Source organism: Polypterus senegalus, chromosome 1 (genome assembly GCF_016835505.1).
Source record: "Polypterus senegalus isolate Bchr_013 chromosome 1, ASM1683550v1, whole genome shotgun sequence".
Lineage (NCBI taxonomy): Eukaryota > Metazoa > Chordata > Cladistia > Polypteriformes > Polypteridae > Polypterus > Polypterus senegalus.
Window position 1 is genome coordinate 255,748,530 of NC_053154.1, and position 20,958 is coordinate 255,769,487.

The following is a 20,958-nucleotide window of genomic DNA, read 5'->3' on the forward strand; positions in this document are numbered from 1 at the left end:
CTGTGCGATAAAGATTAATTTTATTTGCCCTCATGGTGCTAAAGGTCACTTTGATTTGACCATTTAAAGGATAATTGGCACAAATCTTGGAATGACTGAGTCAGAAAATTGCATTGTAAAGACATATGGTGGAAGAAATTGACTATGTCAAAAGGCGAAGGCAGCCTTGGATTTCAGACAGGCAAAAATCTTTTTCAAATTAATTGTCCAGTACTTTTAGACTATTAGTTTGTGTACACTTGGGAAACGATTGGCATTACAAAACTTTGCAGAACATTTTCTTCATGACATTTTTAGAGGAAAATTGAATCTTTGACTTTTTGGCAATTATGACTTTGTTGAAATTAGTTATTCTAAAAATAATTAATATTTAATTTGTGTGTACTGCAATCAATGAAAGCTAAAGAAAATGCTGTTTTCATTCTGATAAAATGCTTTGTAGAAGACATTATTCAAGACACCTTCGCTGCATTATCATTATGGAAACTAATTATGCAATGCTTTTCTGTCGGGACCAAATTGTATCTAAAACTAAGACTCTTATCATTAACTTCGACTTCCATTTAATGCACCAGAAATGGGCAAATGGTAGTCAAATAAAGGTGTAAAATAATATAGTAATGATAAGCAGCAAAATTTGACTGTACTTGTGCATACATTATGTATGCTGTATATGTCACTGATGTACAGTATATGTACATTATATGCGTGTACATATCTGTGTCTGTATATATTTATATATAATGTATATTGAAAATATTATATGTACTGTAAATATACAGTATGTGTTCATAACCATATACAAACAGAGGTGTATTTATATACTTTATATGCAGAAGGACTAAACTAAATTGGGTGAATTCTGCATACTTTCACAAAACAAGTACTGGACTGTCACGTATAGTGGAAGATCATTTAAAAATGAGAGAAAGGGAAAAGAAATATTGAAAGTTTGAGTGCTATCTTTTCAGCTGGGTAAATGATGACATGGTGCACAATGAAAGAACCATATTTGCAACCGTAGTATTCAGTGTGGTCCTTAAATGATCATTTCACATTGAACAATGACATGCAGTGTATTAGTGTATTTTGCTTGTGTATAAGGGTTGAAGAACAAAAGGTCCGATTCTGGTGATGTCTGCACAATATACACACTTTGACTTAATATATGCAAAGTGAATTCAACAGCACACAAACATTTAAACATTAAATGTTTTCATTTGTCCACCTAATTATGGTGTAATTGGTGTCACTATATAAAGTAAATGCATTTTATTGCAATACGATTAAAGAGTTTGACACACACAGAGCCTGGTGTTTAAAGTAATTCATTTTCACTCACATACACTACTTATAGAGCAAAATCACTAGCTTCTGAAATTAACTCAAAAAAGGGCACATATGGTCACATTCCATCACTTTTGACAAATACAGCACCTTTGATTTAACTGTGAGTTACACCATAATAAATGAATACTCCTTACATTTTTAAAAGAGAAGGACCTTTTGTGATGTGGGTGGTATCTTTGTGCAGTATGGAAGGGAAAAATAATTATGCATTACGTTCTTAGTGGAATTGCTACTATAAAATTGCAACAAGATATGCAAGTGCCAAACAAATGAAAATATAAAATGCTAATATTTTTCAAAAACTCTGTAATACTAGATATGTATTGTTTGAGTTAATAAGGGTATACAATTCTTTGGTATGTATTTTCAGGATTTTCCTAAAGGGAATGAAAGTCAGTGGTTGTCTTTTTTTAAGAAAAGTTGTAAGTAAATTTTTATTTCAATTGAGTTATAGAAATTAATATGTATACCTTTGGTAATGTGAATCTGAAACTAAGAGCATTCTTTTCATGTGCTGGTTTTATTGTACGATCAGATGTTATTCTGTACCATTAAGGACCATCACAATCTCATAAATAAAATGCAAGAAAGGAACCATAATTACCATAAACCTCTTTTTCTGTCTGTTCTTTTTTGCTGTATATTACTTCCCATTTTACTTACAGAATACTTTATGCAGCAAGTGGAAAGTAAAATACACGCATCACATAAGAGATAATTAAGGCATGTGTGTTATGTTAACCGACAACTTAAAATTGGTCGGAGTGAGTGTGCGTATGTATGTGAGGGAACCTTGTGACAGATTTGTGGACTTTCCATGTTTGCTTTCTGCCTTTGGGGTAAGCCATGAGTCCGCTTGACCAATTTTTCAAACAAAGTCCAAATAATTACATATATCTTTTCTCAGTTACACCTTCCTAGAGTATTATCAGATGAAATACTTCTTTGAATACTGTAAAATTAAATAATCTATTACACCATTAACTGATATTTTGGTCAACTAAATTTAGTTGAATGGGAATAAGAGTTATTGTACAACTAGAAACAAGAGACATTTTTCTGTGTTTGGAAAAAATGTAACCATGTTGTACTCAACTAGCAATCTTTAAACCAATAGCTGATGGTATTCAAAACCTGTAAACTTTTGAAATTAATCAACTGAGAAATTTGTTTCTTTTTTTCTGTTTTTTGTTTGCTTTTTTGGTGAGGAAAGAAGGTTAAAACTGTATTTTAAATATGACAACCCATTAGTCTTCAGTATATTGTAATACAGTGGTGTGAAAAACTATTTGCCCCCTTCCTGATTTCTTATTCTTTTGCATGTTTGTCACACAAAATGTTTCTGATCATCAAACACATTTAACCATTAGTCAAATACAACACAAGTAAACACAAAATGCAGTTTTAAAAGATGGTATTTATTACTTAGGGAGAAAAAAATCCAAACCTACATGGCCCTGTGTGAAAAAGTAATTGCCCCCTGAACCTAATAACTGGTTGGGCCACCCTTAGCAGCAATAACTGCAATCAAGCGTTTGCGATAACAATGAGTCTTTTACAGCGCTCTGGAGGAATTTTGGCCCATTCATCTTTGCAGAATTGTTGTAATTCAGCTTTATTTGAGGGTTTTCTAGCATGAACCGCCTTTTTAAGGTCATGCCATAGCATCTCAATTGGATTCAGGTCAGGACTTTGACTAGGCCACTCCAAAGTCTTCATTTTGTTTTTCTTCAGCCATTCAGAGGTGGATTTGCTGGTGTGTTTTGTGTCATTGTCCTGTTGCAGCACCCAAGATCGCTTCAGCTTGAGTTGACGAACAGATGGCCGGACATTCTCCTTCAGGATTTTTTGGTAGACAGTAGAATTCATGGTTCCATCTATCACAGCAAGCCTTCCAGGTCCTGAAGCAGCAAAACAACCCCAGACCATCACACTACCACCACCATATTTTACTGTTGGTATGATGTTCTTTTCTGAAATGCTGTGTTCCTTTTACGCCAGATGTAACGGGACATTTGCCTTCCAAAAAGTTCAACTTTTGTCTCATCAGTCCACAAGGTATTTTCCCAAAAGTCTTGGCAATCATTGAGATGTTTCTTAGCAAAATTGAGACGAGCCCTAGTGTTCTTTTTGCTTAACAGTGGTTTGCGTCTTGAAAATCTGCCATGCAGGCCGTTTTTGCCCAGTCTCTTTCTTATGGTGGAGTCGTGAACACTGACCTTAATTGAGGCAAGTGAGGCCTGCAGTTCTTTAGACGTTGTCCTGGGGTCTTTTGTGACCTCTCGGATGAGTCGTCTCTGCGCTCTTGGGGTAATTTTGGTCGGCCGGCCACTCCTGGGAAGGTTCACCACTGTTCCATGTTTTTGCCATTTGTGGATAATGGGTCTCACTGTGGTTCGCTGGAGTCCCAAAGCTTTAGAAATGGCTTTATAACCTTTACCAGACTGATAGATCTCCATTACTTCTGTTCTCATTTGTTCTTGAATTTCTTTGGATCTTGGCATGATGTCTAGCTTTTGAGTTGTTTTTGGTCTACTTCTCTGTGTCAGGCAGCTCCTATTTAAGTGATTTCTTGATTGAAACAGGTGTGGCAGTAATCAGGCCTGGGGGTGGCTACGGAAATTGAACTCAGGTGTGATACACCACAGTTACGTTATTTTTTAACAAGGGGGCTATTACTTTTTCACACAGGGCCATGTATGTTTGGATTTTTTTTCTCCCTAAATAATAAAAAACATCATTTAAAAACTGCATTTTGTGTTTACTTGCGTTATATTTGACTAATGGTTAAATGTGTTTAATGATCAGAAACATTTTGTGTGACAAACATGCAAAAGAATAAGAAATCAGGAAGGGGGCAAATAGTTTTTCACACCGCTGTATATTGCAACATTTTAACCATGAAGGTAAAGTCTGGTAGAAAGAAAGAGTAAACCTCTCACTTCAACAACAGCCAATAAAGTCATTCAAACCTACAGTCAGTATTTTTCTCTTCAGACTTCAAACTTCTGGCCGTCAAATACCTGTGTTACATTCATAACATTAGATGGCCAGAAATTATATAAAACATCAGCCAGTGGGAAAAGTCAAACCAGGCTCCTATTATAAAAATATCAAGGAAACAGAAATGGCTACACCTTGTGCAAGCTCCACAGTATCCTCACCAGACAAAGCACTTGAGTAGAATGCCCATAGAAAGAGGAACTCAAATAGATCTGGAGTCAGGGCAAAGAGGATGAAATGAAGATAACTGGCTGAACTTGAGCCCATATCAAGAGAATGGCCCAGAAAGGTTGATGGAAGAGTGCTGTCTTGGCCCCAACCTCCCTAGGGACCTCAGCATAATACATAATAAAATACATTTTTCTATTACTTCCTTTTCCTCCTATTTATCTTTAAGGTTATTAGTATTAAGGTTAATATACAGAGGTGGGCAAAAGTAGGTTTATAATTGTTTGTATGGAAAAACCTGCAGGTTATGATTAATACAATAGCTTTATTAACTCAAAAAATGTCACAATGGCACAGTGCACATAGGTACAGTCTCATAAGTGCCAACCTTGGGTATTCACAAAACCTACTTTTGCCCACCCTGTACATACAAAAAGTACCAAATAAATTAAATCAGTAATTACTGAATTAGTAAAATGGATACAAGGCAGATACAGTACATATGTTTAGCATGCACCTCTACACATAAACTACCCTAGACTCAGCTAACTGAAGGAAGAAGAAAAAGCAACAAAGGCACTGGCATTACATTGGGTGAACCTCAGCTTTATGTCAGTAATCATATAGTTGACATACCTTTGTATATACTTAAATAACTATTTAACTTCACTATTAAAACATCTGGCAGCATCTGTACAATGAATTTCGAAAGGAATTTAAGAACCCAACCCATGCATTTAATTCTGCCCATTACACAGAGTCGACTAAAAATAACAAGTGCTTGGCTCTGGTCTTGGTAGATCATGTGCAATTAGAGATCATGCATAAAAGGTGCATACTCAAAACATATTTTGAGTTTAAAAAAAGAGATAATATTGCTATTTCTTGTTCATGCAAGTAAGTGAAGAGTTACTTAATAATTACAGAATCATCACTCTGGTCTGTGTGTGTGTGTGTGTGTTTGGGGGTGGGTACTGATGTATTTATACCAAACACCAAAATTACTAAATAAAACAGATAAGTGAATCTAAAAATTGTACACCAGGAGTGTCTTAGCTCACCTCACTTACATGTTTAATCTAAAACTGAAATGCCAAATGGAGCAAATTTTGTTCTGGAGTGATCAGCCTTGTGTATACATCAGCAAACAAAAGTGATGGAATGCTGTTAAGTGTCTTAAGGCTCCAACATGCTGTATTTCTCTCCTGAAATTTCATTTAAGGTATCAATTAAACAATTAACTTATATTTTATTTGCCAGAATATTCAGCTGCTATTATTTTTCAGCAATCAATATCTACTTTTCAAAAGAAATTACATTTAGTTGCTTTGGCAGGATCTAGCATGATGGGGTTAATTGGCATAAAATTGATAATTGAAGTTGTGTGGCCAGTTTAACCCCTGGAGATAATTTAATTTTTAAAGTCTTCTTATTTTCAGTATTTGCAGACATCATTTTTTTCATGTGCTTACTGTACAATCCTAGATTAAATCATAATCGAGATTCTTCTCTTGCTAGGTGGAATCAAAATCAAGAGTTTCATCCATCCATCCATTTTCTAACCCGCTGAATCCGAATACAGGGTCACGGGGGTCTGCTGGAGCCAATCCCAGCCAACACAGGGCACAAGGCAGGAACCAATCCTGGGCAGGGTGCCAACCCACCGCAGGACACACACAAACACACCCACACACCAAGCACACACTAGGGCCAATTTAGAATCACCAATCCACCTAACCGGCATGTCTTTGGACTGTGGGAGGAAACCGGAGTGCCCAGAGGAAACCCACGCAGACACGGGGAGAACATGCAAACTCCACGCAGGGAGAACCCAGGAAGCGAACCCGGGTCTCCTAACTGCTACCACTGCGCCACCGTGCCGCCCTCAAGAGTTTCAATGAAAACTAAAAGCAGTGCAGCTATCTGACCATTTTGATAAGGACAGGAATGTTGCTCCCTATAAAATAATGAATAGCCACAAGTTCATATGTTCTAACTACTAACTGTTGAAATTAATAGTCTCAGAAGGTGACAATTTTCATGGATCCTAGATATTTTTTTATTTCCAATTTGACTTACTGCTACGGTGTCCATTTTTGGCCATCATATACTGCAGTCTAACTAACTATTGGCAAACACCTGATTTGCATTGGTTGAGCTTTTGACAGGACAACATGCTACACACAATTTCAAAACAGGTACAGATGTGCTTGAAAGTTTGTGAACCCTTTAGAAGTTTCTATATTTCTGCATAAATATGACCTAAAACATCATCAGATTTTCACTTAAGTCCTAAAAGTAGAAAAAGAGAAACCAGCTAAAAAAATGAGACAAAAATATTATACTTGGTGATTGAATATTACATATTTGTGAGTGGCTAAAGTACGTGAACCTCTAGGATTAGTAGTTAGTTTGAAGGTGAAATTAGTGTCAGGTGTTTTCGATCAATGGGATGACAATCAGGTATGAGTGGGCACCCTGTGTTATTTAAAGAACAGGGATCTATCAAAGTCTACTCTTCACAACACATGTTTGTGGACGTGTATCATGATATGAACAAAGGAGATTTCTGAGGACATCAGAAAAAGAGTTGTTGATGTTCATCAGGCTGGAAAAGGTTACAAAAACATCTCTAAAGAGTTTGGACTCCAGCAATCCACAGTCAGACAGATTGTGTACAAATGGAGGAAATTCAAGACCATTGTTACCCTCCCCAGGAGTAGCCGACCAACAAAGATCTCTCCAAGAGCAAGGCGTGGAATAGTCGGCGAGGTCACAAAGGACCCCAGGGTAACTTCTAAGCAACTGAGGGCCTCTCTCACACTTTGGCTAATGTTCATGTTCATGAGTCCACCATCAGGAGAACACTGAACAACAATGGTGTGCAGCCAGCATGGCAGGGTTGCAAGGAGAAGCCACTGCTCTCCAAAAAAAACATTGCTGCTCATCTGCAATTTGCTAAAGATCATGTGGACAAACCAGAAGTCTATTGGAAGAATGTTTTGTGGACAGATGAGACCTAAATAGAAGTTTTTCGTTTAAATGAAAAGTGTTATGTTTGGAGAAAGGAAAACACTGCATAAGAACCTTATCCCATCTGTGAAACATGGTGATGGTAGTATCATGTTTTGGGCCTGTTATGCTGCATCTGGGCCAGGACGGCTTGCCTTCATTGATGGAATAATGAATTCTGAATTGTATCAGAGAATTCTAATGGAAAATGTCAGGACATCTGTCCTTGAACTGAATCTCAAGAGAAGGTGGGTCATGCAGTAAGACAACGACCCTAAGCACACAAGTCATTCTACCAAAGAATGGTTAAAGAAGAATAAAGTTAATGTTTTGGAATGGCCAAGTCAAAGTCCTGACCTTAATCCAATCGAAATTTTGTGGAAGGATGTGAAGTGAGCAGTTAATGTGAGGAAACCCACCAACATCCCAGAGTTGAAGCTGTTCTGTACGGAGGAATGGGCTAAGAATTCCTCCATGCCGGTGTGCAGGAATGATCAAAAGTTTCCGGAAACGTTTAGTTGCAGTTATTGCTGCAAAGGGGGGTCACACCAGATACTGAAAGCAAAGGTTCACATACTTTTGCCACTCACAAATATGTAATATTTGATCATTTTCCTTAATAAATAAATGACCAAGCATAATATTTTTGTCTCATTTGTTTAACTGGTTTCACTTTATCTACTTTTAGGACTTGAGTGAAAATCTGATGATGTTTTAGGTCATATTTATGCAGAAATATAGAAAATTCTAAAGGGTTCACAAACTTTCAAGCACAACTGTATGTGGGGGAGTTAAGTGAGTGCAAAGCAAGAACCAACCAAGGAGAGGACACCAGTTCTTTGCAGGACATATTCAAGTTGACAAGAATACTGGAACAGTTTAGAGTAGCCAGCTACTTTAATGTAAACATATTTGGCATGGGTATGGAAACCACGTCACCCAGAGAAAACTCCCACAGACATTGAGAAACATGAAAACTACTTGCGGTGAAAGTCTGTACAAGCCTGGAGCTGGTATGTGAGCAATTGCACCACTATACACTTTGAAAATGTTTTCTTATATTTAAGTTTTAAAGAGACTATAAAATATTATCAGGATTATCCTTTATCAGACATATAGATTTCTGGATAACGGTAAGACATTCCTCGTTCTCTTTAAGGTGACAAGGATCTACTAATTTGAAAGGATGATTTTGTTTAACCGGAGTCTTATAAATTGCCAGGAGTAATGTCACTGTCACCATACACACATTCACAATGTAGGTACTAGTGTAGAAGGAAAATTTTTTATTAGCATAAAAGAATAGCAAAATTAACATATAGAGCCATAAAAAGTAATTAAAAGCTTCTAAAACATTAGATTAAGCATAAATTAGAATGTTAAGCAAATAGTTAACTAAAAATCAGTTATATTGCATTATTTTATAGGCTTGCATTAAAATTTCCAAAGTAAAGAAAAGAACAGTTAATTGATACACTGAGACCAGTTTTGGACAGGATAAGAGTTTGAGAACACCTGCGATTCAAGGCTAGGAAGAGATAACATACAGAAGAGGCCTCTAAGAGCAGCTGGGTTGCTGAATCAGCAGAAAAGCTTTTACTATAGGCAGAGTCACGCTGACCCAATGCATGAAGAGAAAATCTTAGTAAATGCAGGTATTAGCAGAAATATTATAAGAATATATTAGCAATTAACTTTAGTTTAGAAATTAAGACAAATCAAGCATGCTAAGCAATGATCAAATGAAAGCACATACTATACTTCTTTTTAATTAAAGCCTAAAAGCTTCAGGTCAATATTGTAAAAAGTTGGGAAGGCTTAAGAGAGGAAACCCATATATGGAATTGAAGCCTTGGCCAGTTAGAGAAAATGGAACAGCATAGAAAGATTACAAATTCCATAAGGGGGCCAGTAATAGGAAAAGTAAGGAGATAATAAGGAAACTCAAGGTCTGGTCAGACAGGAGTAAAAAAATGGAGCCAGGAGAGGTTGGGAGGAAACCATCCACCCAGTCATAGACCAATCAAAATAGGCCAAACAGACACCAAGAGGAATAATAGACAGTAAACCAGGTGCAGAATGAGCTAATCGAACGCAGCCAAAATGATAAGAAATTGTTATAAATACTTCAATTGTTGTAATGATCAGGGCTCAATCTCATTCGGCCGAATTGGGTTGAGTCCGTGTGGTTGATTTATTGCAATAAAGCCTTAAAACTCTGTCTGTCTATCTCGAGTCCTAATAACCTTTATTTTTAGGTTAAAAGCCTTCTGATGATGAATTTTTCACCACGACACTAGCAGTTCCCCCTCACTGATGATCTGGTGTCAATACCTTAACATGACTATAACAAAACTCTTTGGTGTTTTGGCAAGAATATAACAGCTAACAAGATATTTTGTTGAACCCTTCAATAATAAACTTCAATTTGGCTTTAACAAGTGAGTATGTATAATAGTTTGCAGGTTATTTTTTAAAAAGTAAGAAAATCACTTTCTAATAATAGAAAAAAATAATATATAGAAAATTGCAATGGAATGCAACAATAACCTGGATCAGAAAATACAAGAGAAATCAGATACATTAAGTAAATTGATTTATTCATTGCCAACACCCCATATTTTTTAAAGATGAAAAATTAGAACTCTCTTCAAAATGTAAAGATTAAAACCCCAAAGAAGCACAGCTAGCATTTAAAAAAAAAAAAATCATGTCTCGGGCTTTATGTATTAATCACTTCCATTTGTGTTTGCATTATGTCAGTAGTAACTCTTTATCTGGATAAGGTATGCCTTTTATCTAATTTGTTTCACCATAAAAAAATTAATCTCAGTCAGGATATTTTACAATTGCATAATCACTGAGTTACCTTATGTCATCAATATATGAGAGTAAACTGAGCAGTCAAATCACTGTGACTATCTCTCTTGCGTAATCCTGGCTATGCTATTTAAATTAACAAGAAGATATTCTGAGGAAAACCTTCTAAATAAATATCAATTAATAATGCATAATGGATAATTAAAAGCTGATATTTTAGTCTGTCTGCACCCCAAGATAGTACTGGGTTTCAGTCACCAAGTACAGTTTGTATTATGTTAAATGTAGGAAGACCATTATCTTATTAAATACTATAAAAAATTATAAGTGGATTTATAGAAGCATGAAACAATCCTTAGACATTATATGTCCATTCAACAAACCAATATTCTATACTGACAGTAAACAGATGTAGAGCAGAATCATACAGTATATAGAGTCACTATTTGCTGACAGTTCTTTGCACGTCTCCACAGCCCCTTGAATTTCTGACTGACTTTTACAGCTGGTCAGATTCATAAGTGGACTTCCTGATAGTTGTACGTAGTATATGTATTATGGCATTGGTTATGTCATTTTCAGTTTCCTCATTGTCAAGACACAGCAAAAACCTGCAATTTCTTATTTTTAAATGAAAGTGTAAAGTTCTGTTGTCACATAAGCATTAGAGAAGTAAATGTTCTTTATATTAGAATGAGAATTGGAATATACCTACATTTAGATCTGCAATGTTAATATCTCTGTTAAGTTGTAATGTGTTAGAAAGTAGTGTTTATAAAGTTAAGCATTCAAGATCTGTGAGGATATGTGAGAGGAAGATTGTTATTGGGTTTTTTTTTTTTGGTTTTTTTTTTGGCCTGACCATGTGCTAGCAGCTGTAGAGAATACAGCTTGTATTTGGAACAGAAATCTGCCTCCATCCAGTTCTTTTTGTTCCCAAAAAGGATTCCATCCATTTTAGAAGAGAAACCTTGTTACAAAACCAGGATTATAGACCTCCCCAGGCACTCATGCATGCTTGATCACATACACTTACTTCCCTTGATAAAAACACGACGCTTGTCTGTAAATTAGTGTGTTATTTGGTGCCTTTAACCTGCTTACCAAATAAAACAAGAGATTATCTTCACAACTGCATGAAAGGTAACCTCACGGACGAGAATTACAATTTTCTCCTAGAATGTGTTAAACTTTAAATAATTAAGATCTAGACCGGTCCGTAGGGGAGCAGTTATCAGTGAATGAAAAGTAAGCAGAACTGTACAATCTATAGGTGACGGCTGGTATGCATAGCTTTTGCAAACCCGGTTGATAAACACTGTGAGATATTCGGGGCTTCAAATAAACACGATGTATTCAAGTTCAAGGAACAATAAAGATCAGTTTAGGTTATCGGTCAAACACGTTTTAATCTTGCTTTTTAGCGTGTTACTCGACATTGGATGTTTAAAAACAATGAACACAATACCATGGCACGGTCAGGAAGAGTATTCATTGTTGGAAGAATAGATCGATTTTTTTTTTTTTTTAAGCAAAAGTTGTATAATTGAACTGCGCGATCCAGATTAAATAGAAAACATTGAGCATGAATGACCAGAAGAGGTCGCCAAATGCATGGTTGAATGGCTTGTTCCTTTCAAATTCGGTCTCGACCAGTTCTAGAAAATAGCCAAGGATAAAGCAAGCGAATAAATGCAGCAGAAGGGTGTAAAACATCACACTGCAAAATCATTTTTTTGTTTTTTTAAAATATTGTATTTCAAGTAGATACAAGGTGCCTTGCAAAGCAAACACAAATAGTGTGGACAGAGCCACAGAAGACACCTAGGCAAAACAACATTAAATTAAAAACCAAGAATAATCTATAATACGCAAGAACAATCATTGAATGAATTAAGGCTGATTATATAGGACTCCATACAATTTGTTACTGTGTGCCATTTTTACCCTTTTTAGCTATGGCTATGTCAAATACTGTTTTATTTCAGTTTTGAAACACTGACAATTATTCGTTAGTGCATTCTTTACTCATAGTCTCAAATATTCAAAAATTCAAATACATATCCATGTATCATTTTATTCATAAATGCATTTTTGAACTATAGGATGATAGATAGTTAGACAGCAAATGGACAAGATGTGAACCACCTGTGTGAATCAAACTATCCTTCCCCAAGCACAATCACATAAAATCTTTAGTATCAGGTGAATGACAGGAAATAATCTTGGACAGGATGCCAGTCTATTTTAGGGAATACTCAATATACGCTTTGGCCTGTAGTGGGTGTAACAACTCCAGGCACAGCTCTATAACAACAATGGTTCAAATAAGTTATTTGTAGTATGCAAAATACCTTCTTACATCTTTCATACTTCCTTTTTGTTTACATCTCCCAGACAAGTTTGTCCTCCTCCTCCTCCCAACAAGGACATGCTCGAGTGAGGTGGAGCAGCTCCTTTTATACCCGACCCAGGAGTTCTTTCGATGCCACCACATCGCTCCACGGAAGCTCTTCCATGACAGCTGGATCAGGCAAGTCTTCTACTACTAATAGTGCACTCTAGCAGCCCTGAAGGAACACACCAGAACCTCCCTTCAGAAAGATGACTCCCATGCAGCCCCGCGGCTAACCAAGTGAGAGCTACATCAGATGGATATTGCCGTCAATGTGGACTGGGGAAGCACATGCTCCTTGGAGGCAGTTATCCCCCATCCATCATGTTAACCTTCTGATTGGGCAAGGGAACAGCAACCATCCATGTTGGGATGCCAGTCCATCCATGATGTCCTTTCCAACACTCACTCTTAACAGTTAACAATGACCTATATGGTTAATATTGTAAAGTTGAGGAGGTGATGGGTAGTTCAAGAGTTCATAGAAACAAATCCTTTCAGAAATATGAAAAAAATGTGCTCGCTCCCTAAATTTAGTTACTAGGTCACAACTCTAGTACTATCGACTCCAACTACTGTGCAACATTTAATTACATGTAAAAGCAAATTGGAAATAAATAATTAAACAGTTTAGTAGGTTTAAATGAGTTTAGTTCTGGGCAGTATAGCGACATAGTAACTGTGTGATTTTTAGTTGTTGGGCCATTTTGAAATGGGAAACATTTTTTTGGTTTCTGTGCTTGCACAGTGTTCATGGGAATTTACTACAATCAAGATACTGACCATCAGGTTATCTGGTGCCTTTAAACGTTTCAGTGCCAGTGACCTTTCATTTAACTTGATTTGAAAAGCACTATCATTAAAAACTAAATAATAGCTTTATTCATCCATCCACCCATTATCCAACCCACTATATCCTAACAACAGGGTCATGGGGGTCTACTGGGGCCAATCCCAGCCAACACAGGGCGTAAGGCAGGAAACGAACCCCGGGCAGGGTGCAAGCCCACCGCAGAGCTTTATTCATACAGGATTAAAATCAACAGCTTAATGTTTACTTTTTGAAAGATGGAAAACAAAGTGCACATGATTCAGGCTTTCCGATTATGTTATATATATTCACATTTTCATCTGCTATACAACAGAACTGTCCATGCTTTGACATCTCTAAACATTACACAGTCTTGTCATCTGTGTTAGGTTACTTGCCTAAGGCACAAGACAAAGATTTTGCTACATATGTCGCACTAGCTGCTGATACACACATTGCTAACCTATAAATATCAGCTTCCTGATTTGGCTGCCATTTGTTTTCTTATAGAGTTAAGAACTGCGTCACAGAAGATTACAGGTAATAAGCTTTACTAGACTGAACCTTTGGACATGACTTGAGCAAATACTGTCCATGTATTTCTTTTAACAGAATATGGCCACCATTTACATTTTGTTAACATTAGGGTTTGCATTTTTACAGATAAATACAGTTACTTCCTTTTGCTTGCCAGGCTGCACCTGCACAGATGACAGTTTTGGGAGGTAAGCTTTTATTGTTTTCTTATTTCTTGTTTGTACGGGCAACGTTATTGCAATTGTTGTTGTCAGTTTATAAACCTAATGAAAAAGCATGTCGATATGCTTTTTTTCATCTTATTTAAGTCATGAATTACTTGAGGAAAAACAGTTCATTTTTCACTATAACCAAATTTTGCACCTTTTAAAAGATGCACACTTGAAAATAAATTGGAAGCCTTTTCAAGAATTTATCAGAAGTATGAGAGCCGGGCATGTTGCAAAGAGTGCATTTTGCACTAATACACTGTTAAGGATGTTAATTGTAATTTATAACATTGCATAGTTACTGATTTGTTTGTTTGTTTATTTGTGGTACAAATATGTTTATATGTGCTTTTCTATTTAATTATCAGGTCTCTGCTTTGTATGGCTACCGCCCTAAGAAGGATCCCCAACAACATCCCGCATGATGTAAAAAAAATAAGAATTGAAAACTCTCATCTGACTGAACTGCCCCAAAGGTCATTCTCTGCAGTTAGTGCCTTGGAATTTCTGTGGCTAAACTTTAACAACATAACGGTTATGCATTTAAAAAGCTTAGAAGGCTTGAAAACATTAACAGAGCTAAGGTTGCAGGGAAATAAACTGCGTTCAGTACCATGGACAGCTTTTCAGGACACCCCAATTCTGAAAATTTTGGATCTCAAGCACAACAGGCTTGATGTTCTTCCAGAGTACGCACTGAGATATTTACCAGCACTGACCTACTTAGACTTATCCATCAATCAGCTTAGCGTAATTTCAAAGGATGTCTTCTTGAACTGGCCTCTTTACCACGCAGACGAGCAGCCAACTAAAAAAGAGGACAGCTCTTCTAATGTTGTTTTAGCACTCCACGACAATCCTTGGTTATGTGACTGTCGTCTTAAGGGTTTCGTTCAATTTGTCAAGTCCGTCAGACCTCCAATTATACTGATGAATTCATACTTAACTTGTTCAGGTCCACAGTTCAAGATGGGCAAGTATTTTCATGAAGTTGAATTAAAGAATTGTATGAAACCAGAGGCTACGTCTCCGGTTCACAACATTTCCCTCCCTTTTGGTTTGAATGTGACACTCACGTGTTTGGCCAAGGCCAGGCCATCTCCAGCTGTCTGGTGGACATATGGCCTCAAGCTTGTTAAAGGCTTTAATGGTAAGTTTGCTTCATTTTTACAATATTAGTCCCGCAGTACGCATTGCCCATGTCATATTCGGCATTAATCACAGTTATACACAGTGTCTGCATCTTTAATCTCTTTATTAGTAATTGGATCCAGTTGCTCCAAAGTAAACTTCTAGTCTATTCTTTACTTTTATAATAAGTATTTTCTTTTACATTTAGTTACTTAATAATAAGTACATTTATATACAATATACAGTACTTTATAAATAAATATTTACCAGTCTTTTGTATGCCATATGATTTAATACTTAAGTTATCTTTACAAACATAATAAACAGTATAATCTGAAACTTACTTTAACTTTTACAGAAACTTACTTTACTTTTACCTTTCCTTAAATAATGGCATTGCAATGCTGTTGTGATTACTGGCTGAAGTCTTAATTTTTCTCTTTTTTTTCTTCCCCACATATAGTGTCTCAAACATACATTGATGATGATACTGTTAAATCTGAACTGGTTATACCCTCATTACATCTTCGAGATAGTGGAACATACACCTGCACTGCCAGTAATTTTATTGGCAATTCCTCTGTGAATATTTTGATGAGGGTTACATCTCCTGAATCCTTCTCACTATATTCATCCATGTTTCCAATATCGTCCTCTGAAGAAAATGTGTACATTGAGATAAGAATAGCCAAGCAGACCGTTTATGGGATAACTATAGAATGGTATGCAACAACAGATAACCCTGCAGAAACATGGTATACCCTGCATTTTGGCCGCTACGAGGACACAAAGAAAGAGCTCCTCTACATTGGACCTGGAATCAACACGTATTCAGTTGATGACTTGTTGCCAGCTACAAAATATGAAGTTTGTGTCACACTGAAAAACCTAAGCCCCAGAAGGGGGCAGTGTATTGTGTTTGTGACAGGTAGTGACATCAGTGAACTTGAACAAAGAGAAAAGCTGATTCATATCATTGTTATTGTGTGTGCCATGGTGTTGGCAGTGCCAGCGGGAATGTATGCCTGTACCACGGAAACAAGATTTAGCTGCTTTGAAAAGTGCAGTGATCGGTTCAAACGGTCCAAGCGTTCAGAAAAGAGTTTGAAACATGCTGGAAGACAGGGGACCTTTGACAGTCTCCAAGCAGGCAGTGATGAGGGGCTTTGTAACAGAGATTCAAGTGAAGACAAGCAAAGAAGACGACGATCTGATGATAGAGCCCTGAAGGCCAGAACAGAGCAAATAAACAGTGCTGAACTTTATTAGAAATGATTTTTGAAAAACACAGGTATAATGATATGTATGTAATGGTATGTATATATATATATACATACATACATACATACATACATACATACATACATACATACACATACTGTAAAACATATGTAAATGTTGCACATAATTTGGTGTTGAATAGTTGGCTGCTGAGTGTGGCTATGAATGTGTTGTATTCCAAATGGATGCAGCTTTCATTTTTACTCTCGTTTCTTGTACAGGCAGAATTGTTTCTTTGGAGTATTGCAGTTTGGTTCTCTTCACATTCTGAGGACAATTGCTGGATATGGCTGCTGTTTCTTTGTGACTGGTATTTAAATGCATTTTATAAAGTGTAGAGGTAAAAAATAATGTCCAGTATGTCAAAAATAGTCTTTTGGAGTTACCCCTTGTGGCAGGTTCACCCAAGATGTCTACATGTTCAGGGAAAAGTTCAAAGAGTACATGCTTTTTAGAATTGATGGCAGCCAAGAACAGCTTCTCTATGGAAAATGATCTGGCTAGCATGCCCAGGTAGCCTTTAGCTATATGTGCCATGTTCTTGTATTTTTTTTTTCATTATCAATCAAGAGGTTCTGCTGTGAGTTGGATGATTTCATTGCTCAAGTAATACTCATGTAAGCAATGCCATATTATTTAAAGATTAAAATTGTGATTGCTTTACAAATGTAAATATTTCTTTTGTTTTAACTTGTTGCTATAATCATATTGGAATAAACATAAAAATAATAATCCAATATTCTGAAAAAGTACCAATGATTTCTTTCCTTATAGAATTTTAAAATCTTTTATGAATACAGCACTAACATGTATGGCTACTGAGGACATGTGGTCCACTTCTCAAGAATCTTTTCAAGTTGATGCATATTTTGACGCTAAAATAACAGGACTGCATCCTTAGAAGTGATAAATGATCCATCTCTCCTGAAGCTGTTTGACCCTAGAAGGGTAGCCATTACAGTTTGCGTTTACAGTTGTTCAGTTACAAGTGACCATACCTCCATGTCTAGAGAGAGTTTTAAAAAACTTTTTGAATACTTTCTTGACACAATCTTTGATTTTTAAACATGTTTAACATGATCCTATTGTTTCCTATCTCTCACACATGTTGTTTAATTATCATCCCAATATATATTATATAAGAGCTGTATAATAGCCCTAAGAAAGAATGCGATTCCTGTTGACATGGAATGCACAGTGAATCGCTTGCTGTACCTCACATTTAAACATTGCTGTAGTTATGTAGTTACTTGTAATAAAGGGACTGCAGTTCATGTCCCAGGTCCTCCGTGTGTGGAGTTTGTATGTTCTCTCTATGTCTACATGGGTCCCTCTGGGTGCTCCAGCATCCTTTCACATCTATACACATCAAGGTTTGGTGGGCTGGTATTGCTAAATTAGTCCTAGTGTTTGTGTGTACATTTACCCTGCGATGGTCTGATACCCAGGGATTGATCCTGCTATGTGCTGTGTGCTTGCTGGGATAGTCTCCAGCCTCCTGCAACCTAGCTTAGGATTTACAGGCCTTATACAATAGTATTGTATATAAATAAATAAATACATACATACATGCTAGCATAGAGAAATAGCAGTTTAAAAAATAAAAATGTGCTTAATGTGCATACAATGATAACTCTGTCTGTTTTGATTATATCATGCATTTACAAACCTCTGTTCACCAGATATGCCGTACATTCCTCTTTCTTTGTACATCATGTTGCCTTTTTTCTTCAAAGTTTCTAACCCATTCATCACTCTTTTTTGTGTTTTTTTTGCCTTTGTTCTTAACAAATTCCAGCCCTGTTGTGGACGTCAAATGATTTGACGCACTGATGTACACCGATCAGTTTACTAATGCGCCTGTCGCCTGACTTTGTTCAATGGATACTCCTGCCCTATTGTGGATAGGGCCACAGACGCAGGATGGATGGATGTCTTCTCTTACTGTAATATATATAGAAATGTGTGTGTGTGTGTACATATTATATGCATATTTGTAGCTAGAAATCCACAAAGGGAGAAAATAAGTCACGTATCTTAAAATGGCTTTTTATACCTAAGCTTTTCACAACCATGGCAGGTGTCATCATCAGAAAAAAAAATGGTTAGACATATAAGAATCAAAGGCAATATACAACAAATGAGGAAAGTGGGGAGTGGGTGTAAGGGGGGTGGATTAATAAGATAGGGTTTTGAGAGTGTTGGTGATAAGTTTTTTTATCTTATATCTTATATTATATATATATAAGCCGTTTCCCCCGCCTCCTCCCACATAGTAGTGAAACAGGAAAAACTTTCAAAAATCAATAAACAAAAAGGTATCACTAGCTAAGCAGAGGCAAGGTATACTCCAAAACTCAGAGGTAGACCGACTCCCCACTCCTGACGTCACACTTCCCCCTCCCCTTGGCCCGCAGCAAATATATTGTTCCTGCAAACGAACTATAATTCTTAGTGCAATGAGAGAAGTCGCAAAATCAACCATAATGTTCAAGCAAATTCTGGAAAAAAAACACGATCTAAATCCATTAAGTAATTACCTTGTTTGCTAGCAGAGGTGAGGTACATGCCCTAAGGCTGGCGCGTGAGTGAGGTGGGCCCCAACCCCTCTCTCCATCTCTCGGAATCACGCAAATAAATCGGTACTGTAAGTGAATTATGATACTTAACATAATGAGAGAGGTTGCAAAATCAACCGGAATGTTCAAGCAAATTATAGAAAAAAAAAACCCGATCTAAATCCGTTAATTGTTCTCTCGTGAAAAGCAGATAGACACACATTGGATTTTATATTACATATTATCTATATATATAAAATTCTTTTCGCGCTTGAAATGGAAATTACGTATGACCACGCGAAAAATAAAAATACGTATGACCATAGAACATATACAGGAACTAATCACTTTGTTTGTGGACGCCATTTTTATATCGTGTTTACGAATTGTTATCATTTGTGTGAGAGTTACTGTACTGATACTGAAAAGAAGTAAACACAAACACAGTGAACAATCCCATAGAAGTGTGCCCCGTGTCACCCTCTCCCAGCCCTCCTCTCTGGACTCCAGCGCTAAGCTGTTCGCCGCCAGGCGTGTTCTGACAGAGAAATTTTATTTATTCATCCACTTGACTGTCACGGAAACTGCCACATTATAACTTTTTTTTAATTGCCAGTACTTGATAGTAGAAGAGATGAGGAAAACAGCTTTGCATCTTTCTACTTTTTAACTGCGCTGAGCTGTAAACAATGAGAAAATGACACCGCCTTCAGTGGCGAGGGGTTGTGAGAACAAAGTGGACGCTCAGAGGCGGAGAATGTCAGGCTGCTCTGCCGGGTCGAGAGCTTCGCAGTTTCGGGTGGCGTCCTCTCTTCTCGCACTATTTGTGACACTTCGAGTGCCCTGTCGGCTTCTGGGAGAGTGGAAATCATTGCGAATGAGTGTGATCGGCGCCATGGAAAAAAACTCTCTTTGTAAATTGCGCTTCACAACTACTTACTGTTTTTTTAAGGTGAGTTCAGGTCACTAAAACCCCGCAACATTCAAGGTTGCTTTTGTGATAAATTCTTTTAAGAAGATGGAGGGTTTACATCTAAGAAGATGTACCGACCTCTTAATGTTAAGTTTTGGACTTGGGAATTGTTTGGACCTTCTGCCCGTTAAGCACAGAAGGGAAGCGTCCACATTTCTCAGAATAATTTTTCTTTTAAATCACAGGCACGTAGTGCAAGGTTGTCAGGCAGAAATTTGCAGGATCGAATAGAAAATGTAATTTCTACACCACAGCGATCGTGTAGCACCTTTCACAAGAGATCTGCTACAGAGAGATGATCCAAATACATTTAAGCTGCTGTTAGTGCTACTTACCTGTTGTGTTATAGCACCTTTAAAATGTACTTTACCCGAAAGCACTCCAGTACTGCTCAATGTATCTTTACTTCTTACATGTTAATGTTTTACTGTTTAATACTTTATATACTACATTTTATTTTTTTTCCCCTTGTACTCAGTGAGCAAAGCCACTGGGTAATCAGCTAGTATAATATATTATACCATTATATAATATTATTTTATTATATACTAGGGGGCTTTGCCCCCTGCTTGCTCTGCTCGCCAACCCCCATTTTTGTTTTTCCGGATACACACTTTTAGGCTTTTTTTTCTTTGAATTGTTGCTATTTCATTAGTTTCACTTTTATTTCAGAACTTCTGTTAAAACAATATTTGGAATCTTTTTAAAGA

At 36.8% G+C, this 20,958-nt stretch overlaps 1 protein-coding gene across 1 annotated transcript; it reads left to right on the top strand.

The window, feature by feature from the left end:
- The first annotated feature begins 14,216 nt into the window (after nt 1–14,216).
- On the top strand, nt 14,217–16,717 carry lrit2 (leucine-rich repeat, immunoglobulin-like and transmembrane domains 2). The gene is made up of 3 exons (XM_039772337.1): nt 14,217–14,284; nt 14,674–15,455; nt 15,900–16,717. Exons 2-3 carry the CDS (start codon nt 14,687–14,689, stop codon nt 16,703–16,705), a joined length of 1,575 nt encoding a protein of 524 aa, XP_039628271.1. The 5' UTR covers nt 14,217–14,284; nt 14,674–14,686; the 3' UTR covers nt 16,706–16,717.
- Nucleotides 16,718–20,958: the final 4,241 nt, after the last annotated feature.